The 24,252-nt window shown below is 48.7% G+C and overlaps 1 protein-coding gene and 1 long non-coding RNA gene across 3 annotated transcripts; one reads left to right on the top strand and one right to left on the bottom strand.

Annotated features, from left to right (window-relative positions):
• The first annotated feature begins 154 nt into the window (after positions 1–154).
• Positions 155–21,936, top strand: MED26 (mediator complex subunit 26). 2 transcript variants are annotated; one of them, XM_064174906.1, is made up of 3 exons: positions 155–490; positions 17,680–17,754; positions 19,071–21,936. In XM_064174906.1, the coding sequence occupies exons 1-3, from the start codon at positions 416–418 to the stop codon at positions 20,763–20,765; spliced, it is 1,845 nt and encodes a 614-aa protein (XP_064030976.1). In that variant the 5' UTR covers positions 155–415; the 3' UTR covers positions 20,766–21,936. The 2 variants fall into 2 exon arrangements, with proteins under 2 accessions (XP_064030976.1, XP_064030977.1); XM_064174907.1 differs by lacking the exon at positions 155–490 and adding an exon at positions 8,077–8,094.
• Positions 21,498–24,247, bottom strand: LOC135192072 (uncharacterized). The gene is made up of 2 exons (XR_010308902.1): positions 23,742–24,247; positions 21,498–22,711 (listed from the first exon to the last, which is right to left on the bottom strand). It is a non-coding gene; the product is annotated as an uncharacterized LOC135192072 (long non-coding RNA).
• Positions 24,248–24,252: the final 5 nt, after the last annotated feature.

Here is a 24,252-nt window from a genome sequence, read left to right as displayed (position 1 = left end):
GCAGCGCAGCGGCAGCCGCCGCGCCCCTCCCGCGCCGGCGCGGCCCCGCCGAGCCCAGTGCGCAGGCGCCCCCAGCCGCCGGTGCGTGTGCCGTGGCGTCACGGTGCGGCGTGACGTCAGGGGCGCGCCGCTCGTTACGGCGTCGGGCGTGTCCCAGGGTGCCCTGCGCGGGGCTGGCTCCTACCCACAGTTGAGTTTGGCCCCGAGCGGAACGGTCGGGCCCGGCCCGGTGGCGCCGTCCTGGTTTCCAACGCGCCCCGTTCCGAGCGCCGCCGTCCCCGCCTCGCGGGGAGCGAACATGCGACTCCGGCTCCCACAGGAGGCCGCCGCCGGCGAGTGAGGAGCCGCCGCCCCGGCCCGGCCTGGCCCCGCCGCCCGCCCGCCCCGGCCGCAGCCGCCCCGCTTCGCCCAGGCAATGACAGCGGCTCCGGCCCCCTCCCCGCAGCAGATCAGGGACCGGCTGCTGCAGGCCATCGACCCGCAGAGCAACGTGAGTACGACCCGCCGGGCCCCGAGGCTCCCGTACCGGTAGCGCGGGGACGCTGGCCGCGGGCCGCCGCGGCGGCACCCCCCCGTAACCAGCCACCCGCCCGGGACACTTCCCCCGCCGTCTTCTGCCCCTGTCGGAGTGGCCGCCGCGACCGCGCGTCCGCCGCCGTCTCGCCTCCCGCCGGGACCACAGCTGCGGCCGGGCTCCGTCTCAGGCACCGGAAGCCTCTGCCGTGGGCAGTAGTAGGGAAGCTTCAGTGTTCTGCCCGCCCGGGGTCTTGCTGCCAACGGTGCTTGGCTGCCTGCTCCCCTGAGTTGGGTCCGTGGGGCCGCCCCGGCGGTGGCATCGGAGGCTTCGCCCTTCTTGCCAGGGGACTGCGTCCGCCTCCTCGCCGCACCGCCTCCCGCCGCCGCACGACACCCCCGGGTCCCGGCCGGCGCTGCCCGGCCATGCGGCGTGCGGCCCGGCGGCCTCCCGACGCCAGGCCGCGGCTCGGGCGCGGCCTGCAGGGGGCTCTGGGTCGGGCTCCGCTGCGGCTCGCTGGGACCTTCCGGGGCGCCCACCTGTTCCTCGGCCCCTGTGGCCGCCTCCAGCCCGGCCGTGGGGTAGGTACTTCGGATTCCGGAGACGCCGGGAGGGCTTCGGCCGTGGCCTTGGGGCTCTGGGGCTGCTCCAACAGCGAGCACACTCGGTCTTTGCTGTTACTCTTCCCTGCAGCGCGCTAATGAGCTTATCTGCTGTCTCTGGGATGCAGTGTAAGCACAGAAGTCGGCATATATTTCACCTTAATGTGGAAGTTGCACTTATCTGAAGCACCATTTACTCCTTTTAAGCTTGGGGTTTTTTTTTGGCACGTTAAAGAAGTTTTCTGCTTAGGTGTTTATTACTGTGAGAGGACTGCAGAGCCTGCAGTCTGTCAGCTTTTTTCAATCTTAGCCCAACAGTCACCACAGCAGGATGCAAAGGTGGGTTTGTCTGGGCCATCTGCAGTTTGTGGGACAGCTGTGGGCTCCTCAGGCTGAACACATTTGTGTGTGTGTGACTCCAGGAGGCTGGCAGTGCGAAGTGGTGTTTTGATTCTATTAAAGTTGTACCTGCTTCTGTCTGAACAAGTGACTTTTTCTAATGGACCTCTAAGGAAGTCTTAAAGTAGGTAATAGAATTACTGCCATGTGGAAACATTCTGGAGTGGCACGTGTGTGACATGAGAGGTGAAGGAAAAATCACCTTGACCTTGTAACTTCTTCAGTAATCCTCTGTGATGTGTGTTTGTCATCAGCTGTGATATTACACATTTGGGTAACAGTAAGGAGTTACAGTGGTAACTGTGAGCTTTTAATGCCCAAGTTGTTTGAGTTTGCAGTACTTTAATGTGCCTCCTGCTGAAATGTCAGTGTGCTTCGTGGATTCTCTTTGCTCTGAGTTCTCTCTTTGTGGCTTCAGATTTTTCACTTTGGGTTAGACCAAGTGTTAGCCTACTTTAATGAAGCTCTTAACAGACCTGTGATGTCTTTTGACTTCAGAACTGTCAGCAGCAATAGTTACCCTCATTCTGGTGTTGCTTTCTAAAATGCTGTGGCTGTGCTGAATTAAGCAGCCAGGAAATGTGTTTCTTGATGGACACTTCTCCCTTTCTCTGCATGTTAAAGCTACATTACGTTGTGAACCTGCTCGCAGTGGGGTTGTGACCGGGAGACCAGAAATGATCAGGCAGCTGCCTGCAAAGGGAGGTCAGAGCTCTGCTGAGCTTCCCACAGGTCAGTAGTCCCATACTTGATACTTGTCTGGGGCAATAACTGGTGGCACAATGATCAGTTCATTGTTCAAAAACACCTGCAGGCAGAGGCTGGCTTCCATCTGAACCTTTTCTTGGAAGGAAAGCAGAAGTGGTGTAGTGGACAGTTGTGCCCACAGAGGTCATGGAAACTTTTGTCCAAAACACACAGCCTGCTTGGCAAACAATCATAACACTACCTGTCATGACACTTCCACAAAGAGAAGAAAAAAACTACACCTTAGATGTGCTTAAAAGCAGATTCCAAAGTGAATCACTTGGGCAGCACTCTAAGCACATCAACTGTTGCGATGGTTTCCTGCAGCACAAAGTCATTTACAAGCTGCTGTGCTTGTGGCTGCTCTCAGAAAACTCTGGCTGCTTTCTTCTGGCTTTTAGAATCTTCTTCTGAAGGAAGTGGTTGCATCTAAAACGTGAAAGTATTCATTATTGCGGTGGACTTCCTTGTGACCAAGACAGACAAGCTTTGAGGCCTGGATTTCAGTCTGGCTGTTCAGTACAGTTGTCAGTGTGTGTAGACGTGTGGTTCTGGAGAGGCTGGAAACTGCACTGATGCTCCGTGTGTGCAGTCCAGTTTGGCGAGGCTGAGGAGAATGATGTGATTCTGTGTATCACCTTGCTGTAGGGTGCCGTGAGTGTAAGCCTCACTGATACATTCTCTGGCACAAGCTGTGTGTACTCATTGTGGTGTGGCTGTAAGGGGCTTTGTGGGACCTACAAATCCCCATTAACTCTGAGCTCCTGCCTTAAACGAAACAATGTTTCCCTACCTGCCTTAAGTTGAACAGGTCAAAATAATCTTGTCCCTGAGCTTTGAGAACCTGCTGTGAGAAGTCCTATTCTGTGCTGACTGTTCATCTTTGTTTGAGCTGCTGGCTCCAGAGAGATGCATGAATTGTAGACACTCAGTGCCTGAGCCTTCCCCAGTCGCTGCTGCTGCAGAGTGTATTTATAACTTGGTTTCCCACACTTTGGTTACCTGTGTAAATTCTGACCTCTATTTCAAAGGAGACCTATAAGAAATAAGCTATTTTAAAACAGTTGCCTCATCTTGGGAGCCCTCTGGGATGTCTGGTATTATGTCTTAGTTTATTCCTTTTACATATGGCCAAGCTACATCTGCTGCAGGACTTTAGCACTAACTATCAATATCAACTTCCCTCCAAAGCTTGTGTGTTAGGGAGGACATACCAAGACTTGCGCTGAAGGGGGAAGTAGGAGATCAGTGGCATCCCCCAAAAGGATGGGTGATACAAGTTTGTTGCAGGAAAATCCTTTTCTTGGAAGAATCCTGTAGAACAGTCAGTAAAGTGCCAAAAAAATAACTTCAGCAGTTGTGTCAGTTCTTACAGAGGAGATATTCCTTGGTTCTGGGAAAATGGTGCTTTTCCCTTTGGATTCAGTGTGCTGAGAAACCTCCTCTTCCACCCAGCAGAACACCTTTGCCTCGTTAGCTTCTGCTCTGTGCTCCTTGGGGAATTTATTACCTGCTGCCAGGAACACTGAGGCCTGTTGGGGTTTGCTCTGTGGGAAAGCCTGGTGTTTCTAACTGGCCAGGAAGAGTTGTGCTTGCAATTAAATGGTTTCTCCTCCTGAATATGCAGCAGTCTGTCCCCTATTGTAAATATTAGGCAGTAATTTAATTGTTTGCCATTAATGCCTCTCCGCAGTGCAAACCCCACTTTGGTTGGAGCAACAACCTGTAGCATGCTCACGGTGTACTTGAGGTTGATTGTAAGTCAGGCTGCCATTCCTGCAGTCTGGCCTTGCTGCTCAGCCCTTCTGAAGAGGTCCCTGGTCTGAATTAGTAATGATAAGTTGGCCCCTGTGTTAGTAAGCAGTGTGTTGGCTTGGGGTGATCCACCAGTTAATGCCTGAGCTGCAGCTGAAGGTACTTCCGTGGCTGGTTTCTGTACAGATTGCTTTACCAAAGTCCCAGACACAAAAGCCTGGATCAGCAGTGATAAGTGTGCTTCTGAGAGCTGGGTGTGAAACGAGCACGAAGGTGTGAGACGCTGCTGTAGGAAGAGAAAGGTAGAGAGTAGAGGACAGCAGTGGTGATTCACTTCAGGAGGGTCTTGGCGACTTCCCTGGTTGCAGGGAGCTGTTCCGTGTGGGCGAAAGCAGACTAGGCATGGCTTTTGCTTCAGCTTGATCCTTTTCTGTGAGGCATTAATAAGCTTAGCAGTTTTGAGGAGGCTGCTGTGTGCAAGGACAGGAACCTGTTGTACCTCTCACCTTTTTCTTTGTTGTAGCTTGTCTTGGTCTAAGCAGTATTGTTTCAGGTGTGTGGTGAAGCATGCAGGTGGTCCTGGCATTTCCTGGTGCGTGGGGTCTGAAGTGTCATTGCTGGGTCAGCCTTGGCTTCCAAGGTTTGAGCCTGTTGCACGAAGTTGCATTGCACTCAGGTTCCTCATAAGTCCAGACACCCTTAAATAGGGTGGCTGCTGCTTCTGGTGCTCTGCCCTGGAGAGCTCGGGATGTGCTTGCAGCCACCGGGTTAGAGGGCTGATGTGGTTGGTTTCTTGGCCTTGCTTGGCAGTTTTGCTATCCACCTCCCTGTAAAATAGCTTTTTGCACTTGGTGTGAGTATGTTCCAACAGCATCTATGGTGCTTATGTGAGTATTGAGTTTTACCAGTCTGAGTTAGCCCTTGTCTGGTTAGTCCTGGGCCTGTTCCTCTGTGAGAGGAGCTGGCAAACTTTCCATATGCGCAGTACCCATCTGCAGGAGCAAGACCTTTACAGAGGTTGAGGCTGCTCAGACAATTCTGAGCAAACAGAAGTAGCTGGAGTTCGGGTTCAGGGGTCAGAGCAAGGGAAATGCCAAAGTACCTTTCTGATGTTAGTTCCTTGGGCAGGTTGTGGTGGTGATGGCAGCAGAAGTCGTTTGCTCTTAGCTGTAATCTGAGCGCTCGTTTGGGCAGCAGGGACAACTTCACTAAGACCACCTCTTGTTCCTGCCACACACCCATTTTGTCTGCTGCTGCAGCAGTTTGCAGGGTCACTGGGGGGACCGTGGGCAATTGATCAGGGTTTAAAGCCAATGTGTTACCTTTTTTCCCCAAGTAGTTTTCCATGTAGCTTGATTACCTGATAAAACTTCTGGAGCTCCACGAATGGGTGTGACACCAGAATTGGGTGGTAAACTGTTTAAATACAGAAGGTAAGAAGTGGAGTGGTGTTTATTGGCTTCCTTGTGTTTCCTTGCTGCCTTGGCAAGTCTGGTCTGGGACCCTGTAGGAAGGGGCTGTGTGCTTTGAGAGTGGAGGCCTTATGGTTGAGGTTTGTTTGTGGAGATATTATTCTCACTGTCACCTATGTGGTTCAGGGATGTCTGGAATTGCTCCTGTGCTTGTGGTGATGCAGTAATGTCTTCCTAGGTAAATGCTGGGACACTTCATGGATAGCCAGGAGGATGCTCCTCACTAGTTCTGCAGCTCTAAGAGTAAATCACCTTTCATCAAAGGCTGTGGCTCATGTTGCAGTCAGTCAAAAGTTGAATTGACTTGGCTTAAATTTGCACCAGCTGAAACTGCCAAGGGAGCCACACCTGACAGGATTGTTGCTGTGATCCCCATCCACTTCCCCACCTGAAGCTGCACATTCCTAGCAAACCTGGACAAACCTTACCTGAAAGGGGCTCTTCTGGTGCCTCTTGCTGTATCCTGGCTCCTCATGGGCTTGGGGAGGTGGCAGTTTGGGCACAGAGCAGTGTATGGTGAGGAAAGGTGACAGTGGGGTAGTGACAGCCCTAAGTGGTACAAGCTCAAGCTGCGGTAGAGCAGCACCCTCCAGCCAGACATCCCTCTGCCTGTCAGGTTGTTAAAGGAGATCAGGCTTTTTAAATCCAAGTGATAAAACTTTGCAGCAAGAAGCTGTCTGCACAGGCTGCAGTGTGAACTTCTGGTGGGGAACGGACACTTGGAGTGCCAGTGGGAGGAAGTGCTGTGAGGGAAATAAACCATCTCACACATTTTTCTTGATGTCATCATGAAGCCATTTACTTGATGGAAGAAGCAAAGTTTTGTGGTTAGTTCTGTCAGGAATAACCTCTGATGGTCACTGTGAGCGCCAGCGTGGAAAAGAGAGCTGGTGTAAGATGTGCATCCTTGCAGGAGAGCATTGCCGAAACAAACTTTCCCAAGCTGGGAGAAACCCAGTCTGTCTTGTGGAAAATGCAAAGCCTTTCAGCTTAGCCTGTTTCATGAGTCTGGGCCTAGGAGAGAAGCTCCAGTGTGTCACTCACGAGGAGTTTGTGCAGTAAGTCGAGGGTGAGCCCAGCTTAGGCGTGCGTAAGGGATGTGCTGTTGCCTCTCTTCAGGATTTTTGCTGTGGCTGGATGACACAACAACGCTGTCAGTCTGCTACCTTTGGCTGCTCATCAAAGTGGTTTTAGAACAAGCTGAGAAAGGGCATCCTTTTCCAGCTTCTTCGAGGAGCTGTTAAGGTCGAGAAGGGAGTTTGTTTTATTTCAGGAACCACAAAAGTTTCAGGAAAGGAGGAATCAGTTCTGCCTGCTGCAGAAATTCGGTGTTAATGAAGCAGCTCTTCCTTTAACGCATCGTTACTCTGATGTATTGGATTTGGAGTTCAAACTAGTGACAGTATAATAAATAACCCTTCGGTCTGTTTTGGCTGATAACATGTTGCTGCTATCTTGTCTCGACCATTTGGAGCTTGGTGATAACTTCAGATGGGCTTTCTACACTCCGTGATGTGGTGTGGCCTCACTTAACCCACTTGGTCTTTAGAGAGAAATGCTGAAGGTAAAGGTAAGTGCATCACATTCGGTTTAATGTAGGTGTAGGTTTGTTTATTCAGTCTTTTAACAGCTAAATTATTCTTCCTGCAGGTGATTCGTGCTTTCAGTGTTTAGAACAATATCTGAAAGCCAGCAAATTGCTTTAATTTGAGGCACAATCTGCTGAACTTCACAGCATGTCAGTGTTTTCTGGGGCACGGCTTTCACAGGGCAGTGGTGTGTGCTTGAGTGGGATTGTTAGTATCCAAGAATACAATTTTCAGTGTGCCCCGTGGTGGAAATGTCTATGGAGGAACCACTGGAAGTAAGATGTGATTAGTTCTGTTTTACTGATCAGAGTGGTTTTCTAACATAGCAGCGGGGGAGGAGAGGAATCCTGTGTCTGAGTCTGTCTCTGGTGTTCAGCAACATGCTCAGCTGGGTCTGTTTTGAAACTTGGTGCTGTAAAGGTGTCTGTGCAGAGGTGGAAGGTTTGTCTAAGTGACAGCCAGAGCTTTTGGATTTTTATGCCTTCTTGCATACTGTTCTCGTGCAGAATCACCTTGCAGAGGATCATGGTTACACTGCAGGTGTAAATTGATTATTTAAAGAAGTGTAGCACTCAGAGGTAGGGCAGCATGGGCTTTGCCCAGAGCACTGATGCAGAAGTGCAGCTTGCCTCCCCTGAACAGCCACAGCCTCGCAGCACTTCTACAACCAGCACTGGGTTTCTGTAACTCGAGCTGTCAGAGCAGAGCTTCTGGAGCTGGGTAGCACAGTCAGCAGGTCACACTCCTTGTGCTGGGTAAGTTAATTCCATGGGAAGGAATGTGAAATTTTTAGGTCTCTCTGAGTTACCATCCTGAAGGTTCCAGAAACATGTATGCCTCAATAATTACAGCTTGTCAGCAGTCCATTCTTGAATGGCATGGAGAGATGGAAAAGAAGACACAGGAGGTGATGCATATAAACATCTGGAGAAGAGAAGGCTTCGAGGAGACCTTGGAGTGGCCTTCCAGTGTCTGAGGAGGGCCTACAGGAAGGCTGTGGACAGGCTGTTTACAAGGTCTCGTAATGACAGGATGAGGAGTAATGGCTTTGAACTGGAAGAGGGGAGATTTAGACTAGATGTCAGGAAGAACTTCTTTCCAGTGAGGGTGGTGAGACACTGGCACAGGTTGCCTAGGGAGGTTGTGGGTCTTTGATCACATTCTGTGCTCTACAACCTCCCTTGGAGGTGTTCAAGGGCAGGTTGGATGAGGCCTTGAGCAACTTGTTCTAGTGGGAGGTGTCCCTGCCTATGGCAGGGGGTTGGAAATGGATGAGCTTTGAGGTTCCTTCCAACCCAAACCATTCTGTGATTCTGTCTAAAGGGTGGAGGCCATGAGGATGGAGCTGGGCTCTTCTCAGTAGTGGCCAGTGATAAGACAAGGGGCAGCAGAGGGCTTCAGTTGAACCTAAGGTGGAACTTCCTTAGTGTGAGGATGCTGGAGCCCTGGAGCAAGCTGCCCAGAGAGCAGCCACTGCGATTCTGGGTAACCTGATCTAGGCGTCCCTGCATTAGCAGGGGTTTTGGGCTAGCTGATCTCCTGATGTCCTTTTCAACTCTACCGTTCCATGCTTCTACTCTTCAGATGTTATTGCCAAGGTAGGGTGCCTGCAGCTTGTGTGTTTATGGGATAAGCAGGCTGGGCCTGACTGCAGTGTGAAAGCTCATCTCTCTGCTGTCGTGTGTGCAAGAGTGCCAGTCTGCCAAAACAAGCTACTCAGTCTCGACTTTGTCTAGTATTTTCTTCACTGGATTTTAAAGACAGGCTGCCAAGGGGCTTGAGCACTACTGGGGCTTTCTTGCAAGGAAATCGTGAAGATTTCTGCCACTAGGAATTAACTGGTACCAGGTGCAGCTTCTCCAGCGTTCTGGGTTGAAATAAAATGCAGATGAGAGACTGGATTCTTTTTTATCCTCCTAAGGCCACATTGGGTAGTTTGCTTTGGAGTGGAGCTGGTCTTAACTTAGCCCTCCAAGGGATAAACCCCGAGATGAAAGGTGCTGTGCTTATGTCCTGTAAGCAAAGATGTGAGGGTTCTTCTAGACAAAGGGAGAAAACTCTTGTTTCCAAGTAGCTGCTAACGATTGTGCCACTGAGTGGAATGGGCCAGCATTCTCGCCTGATGATCAGAGAGGAGCCATCCCTTTCCTGACGGGATCTGGCCTCTGAGGTCCTGCTCAGGGATGTGGAAATAGGTGACTGGCAGCAGCGTTTTATCTAGAATTTGGAGATCAGCAACCCTAGGAAATGGGAAAGTTGATTGTAGGGTTTTTTTTGCGTATCCATAACAGCATTCCTTGGGATGTGCCGTTGGGAGCACTTTTAGGGGGATGTGCCATTGGGAGCTCTTTTAGGGGGATGTGCCGTTGGGAGCTCTTTTAGGGGGATGTGCCGTTGGGAGCTCTTTTAGGGGGATGTGCCACTGGGAGCTCTTTTAGGGGGATGTGCCGTTGGGAGCTCTTTTAGGGGGATGTGCCGTTGGGAGCTCTTTTAGGGGGATGTGCCACTGGGAGCTCTTTTAGGGGGATGTGCCGTTGGGAGCTCTTTTAGGGGGATGTGCCACTGGGAGCTCTTTTAGGGGGATGTGCCGTTGGGAGCTCTTTTAGGGGGATGTGCCACTGGGAGCTCTTTTAGGGGGATGTGCCATTGGGAGCTCTTTTAGGGGGATGTGCCGTTGGGAGCTCTTTTAGGGGGATGTGCCATTGGGAGCACTTTTAGGGGGATGTGCCACTGGGAGCACTTTTAGGGGGATGTGCCACTGGGAGCTCTTTTAGGGGGATGTGCCACTGGGAGCACTTTTAGGGGGATGTGCCACTGGGAGCTCTTTTAGGGGTGTGTGCCGTTGGGATCTCTTTTAGGGGTGTGTGCCACTGGGAGCTCTCCTAGGAACTGCTGTGCAGAGGGTGCAGGGACTTCTCCCAGACTTTGTATTTACAGCTTTCCCCGTTGGGAAGAGTGTTTTCCTCAGGTTTTGTGCAGAAGTCTGCCCCTCTTCAGCTCTCCTGAGCAGTCACACAAGCATAGTGCGATTCACTCTTGATGGATTCATCAATTCCACGACGCCATGTATTCAACAGGCTCTCGATTAACCTCCTTTGTCATTTAAAGAACCGACTAAGAAGTTTCCCTGGTGGGCCTGCTCCAGTTAAAAGTACACCAATGCAGTGAAAGCTGGCTTTACTTTTCAAGAAGAGAGTGAAAGGTGATGTTGTGATGACAGTAGTAGCACTTTTCTGTATTACAGTCAGATGCAAACAGTTCTGAGCAGATATTCCACGTGGTGGGTAACATATTCAAGAATGTCAGGAAGCCCTTGACCCTTAGAAGCTGTTTCATCAAGTTCTTAAATGTGTTTTGCATAATTTTAGATCTCCACTAGTTCTCTGGAGTGCATTAAGATGAAGCAGGTGATTGCAGAATGTTTCTGTTTCGGCAGCGCCTCAAAGGTTCATACTCCTAACCCAGCTGGGTCTGTGCTGGTGCTGTGATGCAGGTGGATAATAACAGGGGTCAGGAGAACTGAAAGCTGCTGTGCTGGGACCCACCTGCTCTGCATGAACTCTCCACTGTCTTTTCTCTTCCCCAAACAACTGCAGTCACCTGTGGCTGAGTGAATCTTTCCTTAGCCCCAAGATAAATTAGAAGGGGCACATTTTAAGGCTGATTTTTCTGTAAGTGTTGTTACTCTGCCTGACTAATCAACAAATTTCTTGTCAAGGCAGGATCAGGTGTTCTGTGACTTTGCACAACAAACTCATTTTATGGGTCTCAATTTTTTTAAGCAGTAATTTCAGACTTAAAGTCCTGGCTTATAATAAATAGTAACTACCACAATTCACCTGGGTAAAGGCTCTGTACAGGTGGAAGAGGAGGAGAACTGAGCATGTGCACAGTAAAGCTCTCTTGTGGTTAGATGTCTTTAGGACTAGCCCAGGGATTGGAGTTTTAGGTTTTGTGTTCCATGGGGTTTGCTGTGCTGAAACAACCTGCAGTTATTGCACAGGGCATGGGGATGTGTTGTGCTGTTTCATACTCTGTGCTTGTGTATCTCAGCACCTGGCAAGTCTCTGGCTAGACATGCCACCTTGCTCCTCTAAATGTTCAACGTGTGGCTGCAGTTTGGGGTGCTCACACCAGAAGGCATCGGATGAACCTTTCAATTTTTGGCTGCTTATGCTTCATTTTGGCAGGGTCATGCTGTGTTAGAAATGTGCTCAGGATGTTAAGGGGTAAGCGTGAGGTGGTAGAAATAGTGAGATGAAGTGACTACAGAGCCCGAGTGGTGATGAGCTGCCTGTGAAGGCTGGGCTGGCTTTGGGCATCTCTCCTGCAGTCGTGGTCACTGAGCTAGTGAGGCTGCAGGGGCCAGAGGGGCAGCCAGTTTGGAGGTGCTGGATTTTGCAAGCCCTTTGTAATGCTGCCTGCTTCATAATTGCCTCTCTGTCATCTTTAAGAAGACATGGTTTAGAATTCCTGCTTCAGCCTGGATACAAACAGATGCTTCAATGTTCAATGCTCCTTGCTGCTCAGTATCTGTTCCCCAGGTACTGATCGGAAGAGGGCTTCAAGAAGCTATGTGGAGCCATCACCTTCACTGAAGTAGCATCACTTGTATAAAGCAACTGCTTCAAAACTTGTCTAATCTGTTCTTCAGCCTCTATAGTGGCCAAAGAAACTACTGGAGGGCTTATTGGAGTGCATTGGTAACTCTCTGGTCATGCCTAAAGGGCTGTCAGTATTTGTCTTGTTGCAGATGAGGCCATGAAGGAGTCCATCATCCTTTTCTTCATTATGACTAATAGCTTGAAACAAGCTTTTGTGTGAGGTTTGTCTGTCTCTTCTGTCTCTTTTGTTCAGTGCTATGTGAACTGAGGACTTACACTTTTTGTACTGGTTAAGCATGTTTTCCAAACCTCTTACTGCTGCTCTTCTTTGTATACATTCTTCCTGAACCGTGGTGACTGGGGGTGACCATGTAATTCCAGCAGGATTTGAGTCCTATGCCATTACTTATCAGCTGAGTGAAAAACAAGACTAAAATTAGCTTGTTTGCAGCATGCTGTGGTGTATGCTGCTGAGGCTCTTCCACCTTGATGGGAGAGTGACTCCCTGGCCCTCTGGTCCACAGTACCCACTCCTTTTGCTCTGTCATGTTATCTTGAATTTCTGCCACACATCTTGCCAGTGCAGTCACATTTCATGTAACTCACCTTTGCTTCAGCTGCTTCCCCAGAAGGGTTTGGCCCAACTTTGTGCTCTGCTGGCTTGAATTTTCTTCTTTTGAGGGGGCTGTGGGGGTGAGATGGAAAAAGCGTGGAGCATCATGTTGCAGTGAATCTTCTGTTTCATGTACAGTGAGAGGGAGGCACTGTGGGTACAGTTAGAGTATTGCACAAAATGCTTAGTGACTGTTGAGGCTGCCAGACAATTATTCACTCTGCTGTAAGAATGTCTTCCAATTACTGGTTAATAAATCTGAGTGGAGGAAAGTGCTATGCTGTTGACTCTTCTCGTCGCCTTAAAGACCCTTTCCTGTAGAGCAGGGAGACTTCCTTCACCCAGAACACAAGCAGCTGTGTATCTTGTCTCCATGATCTGGTTTACTACCTCTTATCTTCCTAACTGACTTCACCAAAGGATACTCCTTTCATTGGAGGGCTTCCTCTGCCTTGCCCTGATGAGTCAAGGGCCTCTGCCAGGGTGAGACTCTCTGTTGGAGTGGACGGTGTAGGGAAGAGCTGCATGTTGATGGCGCTCACCAACTGCTTCATTTGTGTCTGGGGCTGTACCTGCCAGCACAAACTGTTTCCCCTGCTGGCGAACTCCTCTCGTTCTCTCCGCTGCTGTAGTCTCTCTGCACCTCTTCTCTGCGTGTACCTGCTGCCAGAAGGTGGCAGAGGGTGAAGTGCTGTCTCTCACTGAGTATTTCAGATCTGCCGATTTCTTCACAGTGAGATGTTCTGCTGGAACCTGACCTTGCTTTTGTGTGAGGAGCCTGGCTGTGTCAGGTGTACGTGGGGGGGTGTCTGGATGCTGGTACTTCACCATTCGATAAAGCCTAAGTACAGTTGAAATACACTTTGTTTTGACTTAAGTCTGACCCAGCAGCTTTAAATCCAGAGGTAAGGATCAGCACCTGCTCTGCCCAGCCACCTCTCTGGCTGCTCTTGGCAATCAAGGAGCATTTCTTCTACCTGTTGTTTTGCAGCAATTCCCTGATCAGCTTTCAAATGCAGGCTCCAGATTAATTTCTCTGCTGTAGAAGATACTCTGTGAATGACTTTCAGATGAATCATTGTTTCCTTCATGTTTAAAGATTGGCTTTATTAAATACAATTAGAAGTCACTTCCACCTTTCAGATTGTCTTTCTTTTTTGGTAGCAGTGAATACTTGAACTCTGCAAACTGACGTTCATCTGTCTTCAATGGTGATGAACAAAGCAGCACGTGGTCATCTTGATCTGTCCTTTCTGAGAGCAGTATCTCATGAACCCAGTCCTGAGACAACATCGTGGCACACATTGGGCTAGGGGGAAGCTGTTAATAGATTGGCTGCAGGGGAACTGAACTAAATATCAGCAGGTTGTAACTTGAATTCTAAACTTTTGTATGTTTCATCTCTTTGAAAAAATGACATTCTAGCAGCTGGCTGCTGCTGCTGTATACTGCTGGTGTCTGATACCTGCTGCAGCCCATATGAGGTGCTAAATAAACACCAGACTGCCATATTTAAATGAAGCCTCCTGTGAAGAGCATTTCTTACTCCACGTTTCAGGTTATTGTGCAGTGAAGTTGTGATTTGGAGGGTCCAAGCCTGAAAGTATCCAGTGCCCCTAGGCTTTCCTTACCCCCAGAGCATGGAAATGGTGATCCCAGCTCATGTGTGGATGCTGTTATCAAATCAACAGAGGAAGGAGGTGGGGAATAGCTGGACATTAAACCTCTTAAACCCACTTCTTGTCCTTTTAAACACCCTGAAATAAATCAGTTACTGAATTGTTCTTGATTTATAAAAGCTAAAGTAGCATTAAGGTGGTAATCAGAAAAGGAAATTAAGCTGCTTGATCCTTTCCAGAGAGTTCAGAAACCCACATTTTTGTCCAAGACAATAGCAAAAACATTTAGTGCTTAACTTGGGAAAGGTCTGTGATAGTAGTTGTGAGCTCCAGAGCGTGGCCCAATGCCTTAAGGAGGCTTACATGAAATAAATAAGATTTGTTTTCTGTGACTGTCCTTAGGGTTGCCTGGGAAGGATTATCACAGATGACTCAAAGCAGATGTTCTCCACTAAACTTTCGAGTGAATTAGTCTGCATGCCAGCCAGGCTCCACAACAGGGGGACAGCATGAGAGAGCTTCCATAGGGATTGCTCTTAGCTGTTTTCTCTGAGCTCCTGGGGTTGCTTCATAAGTTCTTCTTTTGGGGTGATAGTAGCAGGTTGCAGTCTTAGTAGACAAAGGCAAACAGAAACTGATATGCAAGTTCCTGAGGTGCAGACTTAGGCAATTGTGCTCTTAAGCTGTGTCTAAAGAGAGCAAGAGCTGCCAAACTCCTGTGTTCCCCTCTGCCTCATTGCCTATCTGCCCTGTGGCCAGTAAGTGTTTTTAATAGCAGCTTGTGTTGATAAATTCCCATTTCTGGTGCTGCTCTAAGTAGGATGATGTCCAGGAAGGTTTTGTAGCTTCAGTCTCATGTCAGTTATGTGACAATATGTTAATCTTCTTAAACAACTAAAGGATAGTTTAAGGTAAAGATACTGATGTGAGGCTGCTAGTGAAATAGGAGTTAAAGACATTTAAGGTGTGTTGGGGAGTGTGCTCGTTTGGAGCTAGCTAGAATGTTTTGGTGAGAAGAACTAGATTACAGGCTGTGAAAGGAAAGCGATGGTGATGTCTTCTTCACTCTTAGGCTTGCTGAGATGTATAGCAACAAGAAATAAACCCACAGATAACTCTCACTTGGGCTGCTGGCTGAGCTGCATCTCTAACCTCACCCTCCATTTCTTTTCTAATCCACTTTGCTTCCTAACCCCCCTGGATGAACCTCCATTCTTCCTTGGGACTGGGGTAAGGTTGAGAGGGGCAGGGGGAAGGTGAAGGGGCAGTTGAGAGCCCCTCCTGGGGACTCAGGTTTCTGGGAGGGGAGTTGTGTTTCTGTATTACCTTTTACCTTGTATATTTCTGTCTGTAACTGTATGTACTGTAAATATCTGCTTGTATGTTGTGCCAGCTGTAAATATAAGCTTCATTCATATTTCCAGAGCTGGCTGAGTCTGGTCTGGGTGATACCTAAATTGTGGGGGAGCAGGTAACACCCAAACCATCACAGGGAGGTCATCTTGTTTTCATCATAGTGCTTAACTATACCACAAGAAATCTCATTTTGGAATAGGTGGATATAAATTTTGTCATAAGTTTCTATTCATAGCAGTTTGAGTGAAGCATTCCAAGGAGGCTCCACAGAACTCCTGGGAAGGAGTGGAGTTGTTAAGCTTCCCTGCACATTTTACTTTGTTTTATAAGAGCCATGATTCCCTGCAGGACAAAAAGAAAGGAAACAAAACAAGAGGAGCTTCTTGCAGCTGATGTGGAGCAGGAGCCTTGGTGCTCCCAGCAGCGGCTGTCCCAGTGCAGCAGAGGTTTGCAATGGCTTACAAATGTGTGAAGACTGAAAGGGTTGTTTTGTGTTTTACCAGAAGTTGTGTGATTGGCACAGACTTGGTGGTGTCAGGCAGCTTTCACTGTCTCTAATTGGCACCATGTGTCCCTCCAAGCAGGGAGAGAAGTAGCAGTTCATCAGTCCTGGTGCAGTCCAGTCCCTGGTAGGCGATCAAGCATTCAGGGGCATCCATCTGTGTGCATTTGGGTGTATTGGACAAAGGCAAACCTGTGACTGGAAATTCCCTGACCAGTTTCACCTTTCTGTATCTGTGTGGGTATCACTATCACCATCTTCTGACAGGCTGATGATCTTTTTCTGCTGTCAGTTTGTCATTTAAGTAGCAAATGTTTGGGGATTACCAGTAACTCCAGAAATAATTGTACCAATTACTGGTGTGTGCCATAGGCAGAGCCTCGTTGCACCCTGCTAACTCAGAGGCTAAAGTACAGGTGGGGAAGGGGAGTATTACACTTTGCAAGTCTAAAAATGTCTGTCTGGGAACTCCCATAATTGAGCATTAGCTGTTGAGTGCTCTGGCTCTAGAAACTGAAATAAAAACCCTGGTGTTGTCACTTAAATTGTGGTGCTAAATCACCTCTCTGAGGCACTACGAAAGTGTGATGAGTCCAACAGAGAAAATCAGTGCACTGGAGTGACATAGTAAGAACTAAAAGAAAACAAGGTTGATAGAAGTAAATAAAAGACCTGGGCAAAGTTTGTCATTGCTGGCAGCTTGATCCAATCTTAAGCAGTCTGGAGGTGGTGGAAGAAACATTTTAAGTGCACAGGGTTTTCTGGAAGGAAGAGACTTCTCTCCTGCTGCATCTTAACAAAAGGATAGAATTGCCTGCAAAAGCAACTTCTTACCAACGTGGAGTGTCTCTAACGTGAATCCTGCAGCAGAGTGTGGTGGGTAGGGCAGGACTACCTCCTGGTGCTTCTGAGAAGACTTTAGGATGATGTAGGATCTCTGCAGAGCTCCTTGCTGCAACACTTTCTTTCAGATGGAGTTCACGTCCAGCTGAGTCACAACTGTAGTTAAGCAATAAATGAGACTGTGATTCAAGTTTTCCTTTGCTTATCGTTTAAATCTACGTACCAAGGGGAATTAAATTCCTGGTTTGGGTGCTGGTAACACCAGGTAATGGAAACACGGATCCCTCTGGTTAGGAATCCCTCCCGGGAGTCATTAGACCAACGGGAATTGTGCTTCTCATCCCAGAGTGTGGCGCCTGCCTCTGCGCGGCCCTTGTGCGTGCGGGAGCGCTGAAGCCGCTCGGCAAACCTGGGGCAGGGTTTCTGCAGCCACTCCTCGGCACCTTGCACCGTGAGGAAGTGCAGTCCTAGAGGAGGATGGTGGAGGAGCTGTGGCCATAACTCTGCCTGGTCCAGCGATGGGCTGAGGACACCTACTGGGCACAGCTTTTGCTTCCGCCGCTCTTCAACTTGGAGGAGCTGCCTGCTGCGTGCTTGGGCTCTGATGCGCAGCGGTAGGACCGTCGGTTCTTTGGCCAAAGCTGTAGAACGGTGACTTGTGTCAACCTGAAGTAGAACCTAAGGAAATAAATGCAGACTTTGTATTGTTCTCTGGCTTTTTTTTTTTTTGTCTATTTGACCTTGCATTTCTAGTTTGGTTGTAGGACAGTAACTGATACCCTGGGGAGGGGTCTCAGAACTCTGCTAGCAAGTCCTGCTGGTCTTATTGCTAACACTTCTAGTTTTACAGTAGAATGTCTGCTGCAGTTCCTGCAGTTTCCAACTAGGTCAGTGAAGTGTCCTTGTCCCTGTTCTTTGAACAATCACCTCTTTAAAGCCAGACAGTGTGGTGGCAGTTTTGGGATTAGTGCTTCCAGCAATTATAAAGTGGAAGGTCTTGAATTGCATTTGACAACTAAGACCTGTAGATCAAATGTAAAGTGACTTTGTTTTCCTTGTTGCAGATCCATAACATGGTGGCAGTGCTGGAAGTGATCTCCAGTCTGGAGAAATACCCCATTACCAAAGAGGCACTTGAGGTATGTCACCCTCTAAACGTTCTTTGATTTCTCTCTGTATAAAAGGACTTTTCTCTGCCTGTCTGATTTCCATCAGAGCTTTTCTTGAAACAATAGATTGATTGCAAAGAATTCACAGTTAAGATATTCTTTTGTCCCTCTGGTGCTGCTGGTGCTGCCATCTCACTGCAGGCACAGTGATTCTTTCTGGATTCAGATCAGCATTCCATGCAACACAGTTCCTGTTTGCGTGGGGCACTAAATTAATCATCACTTGCTACTGATTAATTCTGTGGCATTTATCAGTGCCACTCTGCTGGCTGAAGCACTGGTCACTCTTCTAGGTGTTTGGTGGCCAAGCAATCCAAAGTAAAGGTATAGTTCCTCTGTGTCTGTAAGATTAATCTTAAACTCAGTTAAGCAAGTTTCAGGTCCTGGTCTCATGGTGAGGTGTGTCCAGTGCAGTCTCATTGGGGTGCTCTCAGAAACAGCCCCAAAAAAGTGGTTTATGGCTAAGGTAGGATTCGTATTTTTCCAATCTGTATTTTGAAGTGATTGCTACTTCTGGCCCTGAAGTGCTACTTAATTCTAACTCCAGCTGTTGTTCAACATACAGATCACAACCTGTCACCTATTTCCCTCATAGCCTGGTCTGTGTTTTCCTTTGAGGTGCTTTACTCGAGGTACTCTAACTTGTGGACCAATTCTTTGTTTTCAAATATGCTTCAGGAGCAGTCAAACACTTCCTTCTGCTTGTGGAACTACTTTGGGACACCCTAGGAATGCTTCTTTTAATCAGTCTTTTGTGCCCCTTCAAGATACTGAAGAGTAAAGAGAGGGGAGAGAGGTGGAGGAAGGTATAACAGGCACACCCTGGCTAGGCAGGGTTGTGGGACAGATTTTTGTCAGTGTGCTGCTGTGACTGACAAAGTTTCTGGAGGGTTTTTTTCTTATGCTTCTTTCTGCAGATCTTACACTTTCCTGGTGTACCTTTTCTGCTTTGGTCCTTGCATTTCCTCTCGAATCTGAGCTTGTGCCGTTCTATTTAAGATTCTTGCTGATTAAAAGAATTCCTTTCTGATTATTTTTTCACAGTTCTGGTGCTTTACCCAGGGAATAAAGACAGGATGACTCAAAACGTGCAGTAGGTTTCGTGTTGTGTGTCAGAGCACAGGACCAGGAGGACTAATGCTGTCCGAAGAGATTAATTCCACACCTGAAGCTTCAGTGATTCTTCTCTGGGTGTTTCCCAGGGCAAGCATTACAAAGCAGAAATGTGCCTCGAGGTTTTGTTTGCAGTGACACCTGTTTGTAAAATGACTTCTCTTTCCTTACAGGAAACGAGACTTGGGAGGCTGATCAATGAGGTGAGGAAGAAGACATCCAACGAAGAGCTCGCCAAGCGTGCCAAGAAGCTGCTGCGGAACTGGCAGAAGTTGATAGAACCTGTAACCCAGAATGACCCTGTGCCAAGGGGGCTGCCCAACCCGCCCGGCTCGGCCAACGGTGGCGCTCACAACTGCAAGCCAGAGGCACAGCTGCCTGCTGTGGCTGGCTCGAAGCCCATCAGTGAACTGAAAAGCAGGAACGACATCCAGAAACTAAACTCTCCCAAACCAGAGAAACTGGGGAATCGGAAAAAGAAAGGCGACCACAGGGATGGGCATCAGGGCCCTCTTCCCCCAAAGATCTCCAAAGCTAGTCATGAAGTATTACAAAACTCTTCACCCCCTCCAACAAATGGAATTGGAGGTAGTCCTGAAAATTTCCCCAGTCCTGTAGATGTAAACCTACACACAGGGCCCGAGAGCAGCAGGACAGAGCTCAGCGAAAACGATAAACACAGTAAGATCCCCGTAAATGCTGTCAAACCTCACACCAGTTCTCCAGGACTCGTAAAACCTTCAAGCACTTCCTCCTTATTAAAGACTGCAGTGCTTCAGCAGCATGATAAATTGGAAGAGAGCCCGGGCCCGCACCAACCCAAGAGTCCTCGCTGTTCCTCCTTCAGCCCCAGGAACGTCAGGCACGATGCTTTTGCTCGGCAGCACACCACGTACTCACCAAAGGATTCCATGCCCAGTCCATCTCAAAGGTCTCAGTTCTCAGATACTGCACAGGTGCCATCGCCGCCACCATCCTTGATGCAGCCATCGACGCCTCCAATGCCAGCAAAGAGACTGGAGTTCTCTCAGCAATCAGTACCTGAAGTATCTCAGCACTGGCAGGAGCAGCAGGTACCTTCTGAAAGTCAGCACAGGCACACAGCAGGGACACTTCAACAGCACACATCTCCCGGCTGCAAAACCAGCACCCATCCCGGGGAATCTCTTGTACCACACATGAGCTTTTCACAGGACGCTTCAAAAATGGACAGTGATGATGCTGCTTCAGGTTCTGATAGTAAAAAGAAGAAAAGGTACCGACCCAGAGACTATACAGTCAACTTGGATGGGCATGTGACAGAAGGGGGTGTGAAACCGGTGAGGTTAAAAGAAAGAAAACTCACTTTTGATCACATGACAGGACAGATAAAACCTTTAACACAGAAAGATCCTTTGCAGGTAGAAATCCCTGCACTTAATGAACAGCACAGGACAGAAACAGAAAAGCAGGAGCAAAAACCCAGCCTGCAAAGCCCCTTTGAACAAACGAACTGGAAAGAGTTATCCAGAAATGAAATCATTCAGTCATATTTAAACAGACAGAGTAGCTTGCTGTCCTCATCAGGGGTACAGACTCCAGGAGCTCACTACTTCATGTCTGAATATTTAAAGCAGGAGGAAAGCACTAGAAAAGAGGCTAGAAAGACTCACGTTCTAGCTCCTAACAGCAAACCTACAGACTTGCCTGGGGTCACAAGAGAGGTCACGAGCGATGACCTTGACAGGATACGTGAACATAACTGGCCAGGTGTGAACGGTTGTTATGACACACAGGGTAACTGGTATGATTGGACACAGTGCATATCCTTAGATCCACACGGGGATGATGGTAGATTGAACATCCTGCCTTACGTCTGCCTAGACTGAGTACAGTTGTGCTAAGACGCTTTTACACCCGCAGTTAGCAGAGAGGGCAGACACCACGCCCCTTAACGCTGGAGAAAACAGCCTCCTGTCCTGGACACACTGGCCCAATGAGCAGAGGGTGTGAGGGAGCTGGTTCCTTACAGCTCTGTCCTTTCAATTCTCCTTTTGTGAAATGCTGCTACCAGTTTACTAACAATTGCAAAGGAAGGCATACGAAGGTTGATAAATTGAGTTCAAAACTCTGTAGCGAGCCAGCTCCTAAAAAGTGTTAGTCCCCAAGAAGCGAAGAGGATTTCCAGCACTTTCTGAATGCCGGAATCTGATTACAGGCAGGTACAGAGAAAATTGTGGAAGTTATCTTAACAAAATATGCATCTATTTATTTGACTTGATTTGAGTTTTTATTTGGCAGTGAAGATACTGGGAGAGACAACGTGCAAAAACTGTAGGTTTATTTGTGTCACATCTCTGGACATGATTGCGTTTGGTTTCGAGTCAGGGGGGTGCGGAGATTGGGTTTGAACCGGCAGGTGTTGCGCTGCAGGCCGGGCAGCTGGCTTCAGCTCAGCATTCCATAGGCATCCACATCTTCTAGTCTGGTTTCAGTTTAAATCCAGTCTCTGAGAAATGCTGCAAAAACTAGATGTTTAACAATATATATATTTTTGTTTTTGATCCCACCACCACCAGCCAAATATTTTTCCTCCTTTTCCCTTCCTGCAAACTTCTAGGAAAAAAAAAACAAACAAACAACAAAACACAAGAGAAAAAAAAAAGGAAAAAAAAACAGACCAAAACCAACCAAACAAAAAAAAACCCAACCCCAAAAACCACACACACACAAAAAAAAGGCAAGAAAAAAAAAAAATCACCTTTTCTAGAATCTAAATGTAACGAGGGTGCTACAAGTTTGTAACTGTACTGTGAGAGGGAAAAAGGAAGCCTGTTTGTATGCTGGAAGTATACTTGTTACCATTCCTTTAGATATTGTTTGCCTTATGGATATCCATCATAAACGCAACTTGCAAAAACAAAGAGCCTTAGTGAATGTACAGTACCTAGACTTCTGTGTTCTTGGGATGCAGAAGGGAGCAACTTTGCTATTTGGTCCATTAAGTGGACACATTGTGATATAAATGTGGAAATAAAAACAAAAAAAAATTTGCACAAACCAGTTTGTGAATTCTTTATCCAGATCTCAGTTGTCTCAAAGGTTTTTGGCTTAGTTCAGATCAGCTGAGGGATTCCTGACCCCGTCAGAGCGGCGTGGGGGAACCAGAGCCCAGCTGGCCCAGCAGGCAGCTGGCTCTTGGGGATGCCCAAGATGTCTTCCAAGTGCGTTGGTGGTTCACACAGGTTGGATTCGGTTTTGACTGTTTAACTCTGGTGGCATTCCAGAGTCTGGAGACTGATACAACCCAATTGCTGTTCACGTACCTCAGAGTCCAAAAAAGATCCTGGTTTATCTTTTCCTTCCCTCAGTAACTTTGTAAGATACTATTCCTAATTGTTCAGATGCTTTCTAAGGCAGCCTGGCTCAGCACAGAAAGCAAAGGGTTTCTATTAACTGTAACTGCTTTAAGGTTTGGGACTGGTTGTTGTCTGCAGTCCCCAGCACTGGGCTCTCCTGTCCAGGGGAAGGGAGGAGGGGACACAATACCAAAAACATTTCTAGGCTTAGTGATGTTAACTCTGTTAACTCATTTGTGCTGGATTTTACTTCTACGTTGAGGAGCCTTGGTGGGAGTTCTCCTGCCTTCAAGAGCAGAGGCAAGCTCTTAGGTGAGGCTGTTCCTCACCACATATATGTTGAGTTGGCTCATTCCCTGGAATACAACTGGTTTGGTTTAAGTCATTCCTGTTCACATCTGGTTTTTGTGAGCTGGCTGCTGTTGAAATGTGTCTCCAGTTCTTCACTGATGTCAATTTGCTTCTGCTGACGAAATCTGAGGATGAAACCAGAAACAGTGGTTACCAAAAAATGTTGCCAAGTATCTTTTCAGTTTAATTCCATTTTGTCCTGCTGCAGCTGATGAAGTTGAGCAGTGTGGTTTACTGTCTCACAGCTCAGAAAGGTAGATCTGAGTGGTGGAGGGCTGAAAAACTGCTCATTGGAATGTGCTTGGGGTTTGTTCATGTAAAAAATACTGTGCATCTGACCTCTCCCTGCTCCTTCTCCTGCTTCCCCTGAATGGTCTGTGGCCTTCTGAGGCCTTTGGGTAGAGGGCAGATTTCAGGCAATGGCAAAGTGTTGCATTATGGACCCATTTTTTTGTCTACTGCTTACATTTCTGATGCAATCGACAGCCCCTGTGGACCATGCTCGGTGTGGTGATGCCCAGAGTCGATCACACCCAGCTGTGGGTCACAAACTGACCACGCTGGTGCTCGCCTTGCTTGAAGGAGCAGCAGGGCTGGGAGCCAGCCCCTTACCTGGGGGGGGGGTGTGACAAAACTCCAAAAGAAATTCACTCAACACAGGTTTTAAACTCTGTTCATACAAAGTTTGTTTCTGCTGTAAAGGTAACTCACTTGGATGTCACCCAGGGGGAAAGGAGGCTTGACAATCTTTATTTCAGCATGCGAGTATAACCCATTCTGTGAGCAAAGACAAATGTGACTAAGTTTACAAGGTGGTTATTTTTTTGTCAGTTTTGTAAACAAGTTCAAATGAAGTTTACCATGTGCTATCTCCTGTGTACTCTCATTTGTGCATGAACTCAGTTTCTCTGCTGCTGCTTTTTCCTATCTGCCTTGCCAGATTTATTCCTCTGCTCCTAAAGTCTTGAAATCCTCCTCTCTTCTCTTCCGTGTCAGTGGGCGAAGTGCAAAAGGCTCATGGCAAAGCTTTTGGGAGTCGCCATTACCTAAAGCGTGGGGGCTTAGGGGCGTATTAATGATGTAGAGAAGTCTTTTGACTCTACCTCGATGAAGTAGCCTCCAGACCTCCCTCCAGCTTGACAGGTGTCCCCTCACCTGCCTCACCCTGCAGCCCGCTTGGGTTGGTTTTAAAGGTCAGCAGCAGCTGTCTCGTTGCCTTCGCGTACGTGACCTTTGCTCGGTCGCTTCCACCTCCCTTTCGCTTTCCTGCGGCGGTCTGCGGTGGCTGCGCTGTCCCTGGGGCCCACGCTCGGCTCGGGAGCCCGCCCGCCCCGTCGAAGCGCCCCGGGAAGGGGCTGTGCGCACCCGCGCCCTGCTGGGCGATGTTTAACCCCTCTGGGCCTCGGCTCCTGCACCCTCAGCGAGCAGCGGTGTGGAGGGCTCCCGCCGAGGGAGCAAGGGGCTGGAACCGCAGGGACCGCGGCCTTTGGGCTTTAAGTCCTGCGGCGCTGGCGGCGGGGACATGATCCCATCACCGGGAGCTCCAGGGCTCAGCGGCGCGGCCGGTGCCGGCTTCCCGCTGGCGGGCAGGAGCGGCCCCGGAAGCGGCGCTCGGCAGGGGCAATGTGGCTCCTCCCGGCCCCCGTAGGCGCCGCGGCGGAGGGGC

This window comes from Pogoniulus pusillus, chromosome 41 (assembly GCF_015220805.1).
Source record: "Pogoniulus pusillus isolate bPogPus1 chromosome 41, bPogPus1.pri, whole genome shotgun sequence".
Classification (NCBI taxonomy): domain Eukaryota; kingdom Metazoa; phylum Chordata; class Aves; order Piciformes; family Lybiidae; genus Pogoniulus; species Pogoniulus pusillus.
Note: the sequence above shows the minus strand (reverse complement) of the source record. Positions and strands in the feature narration are given on the sequence as shown.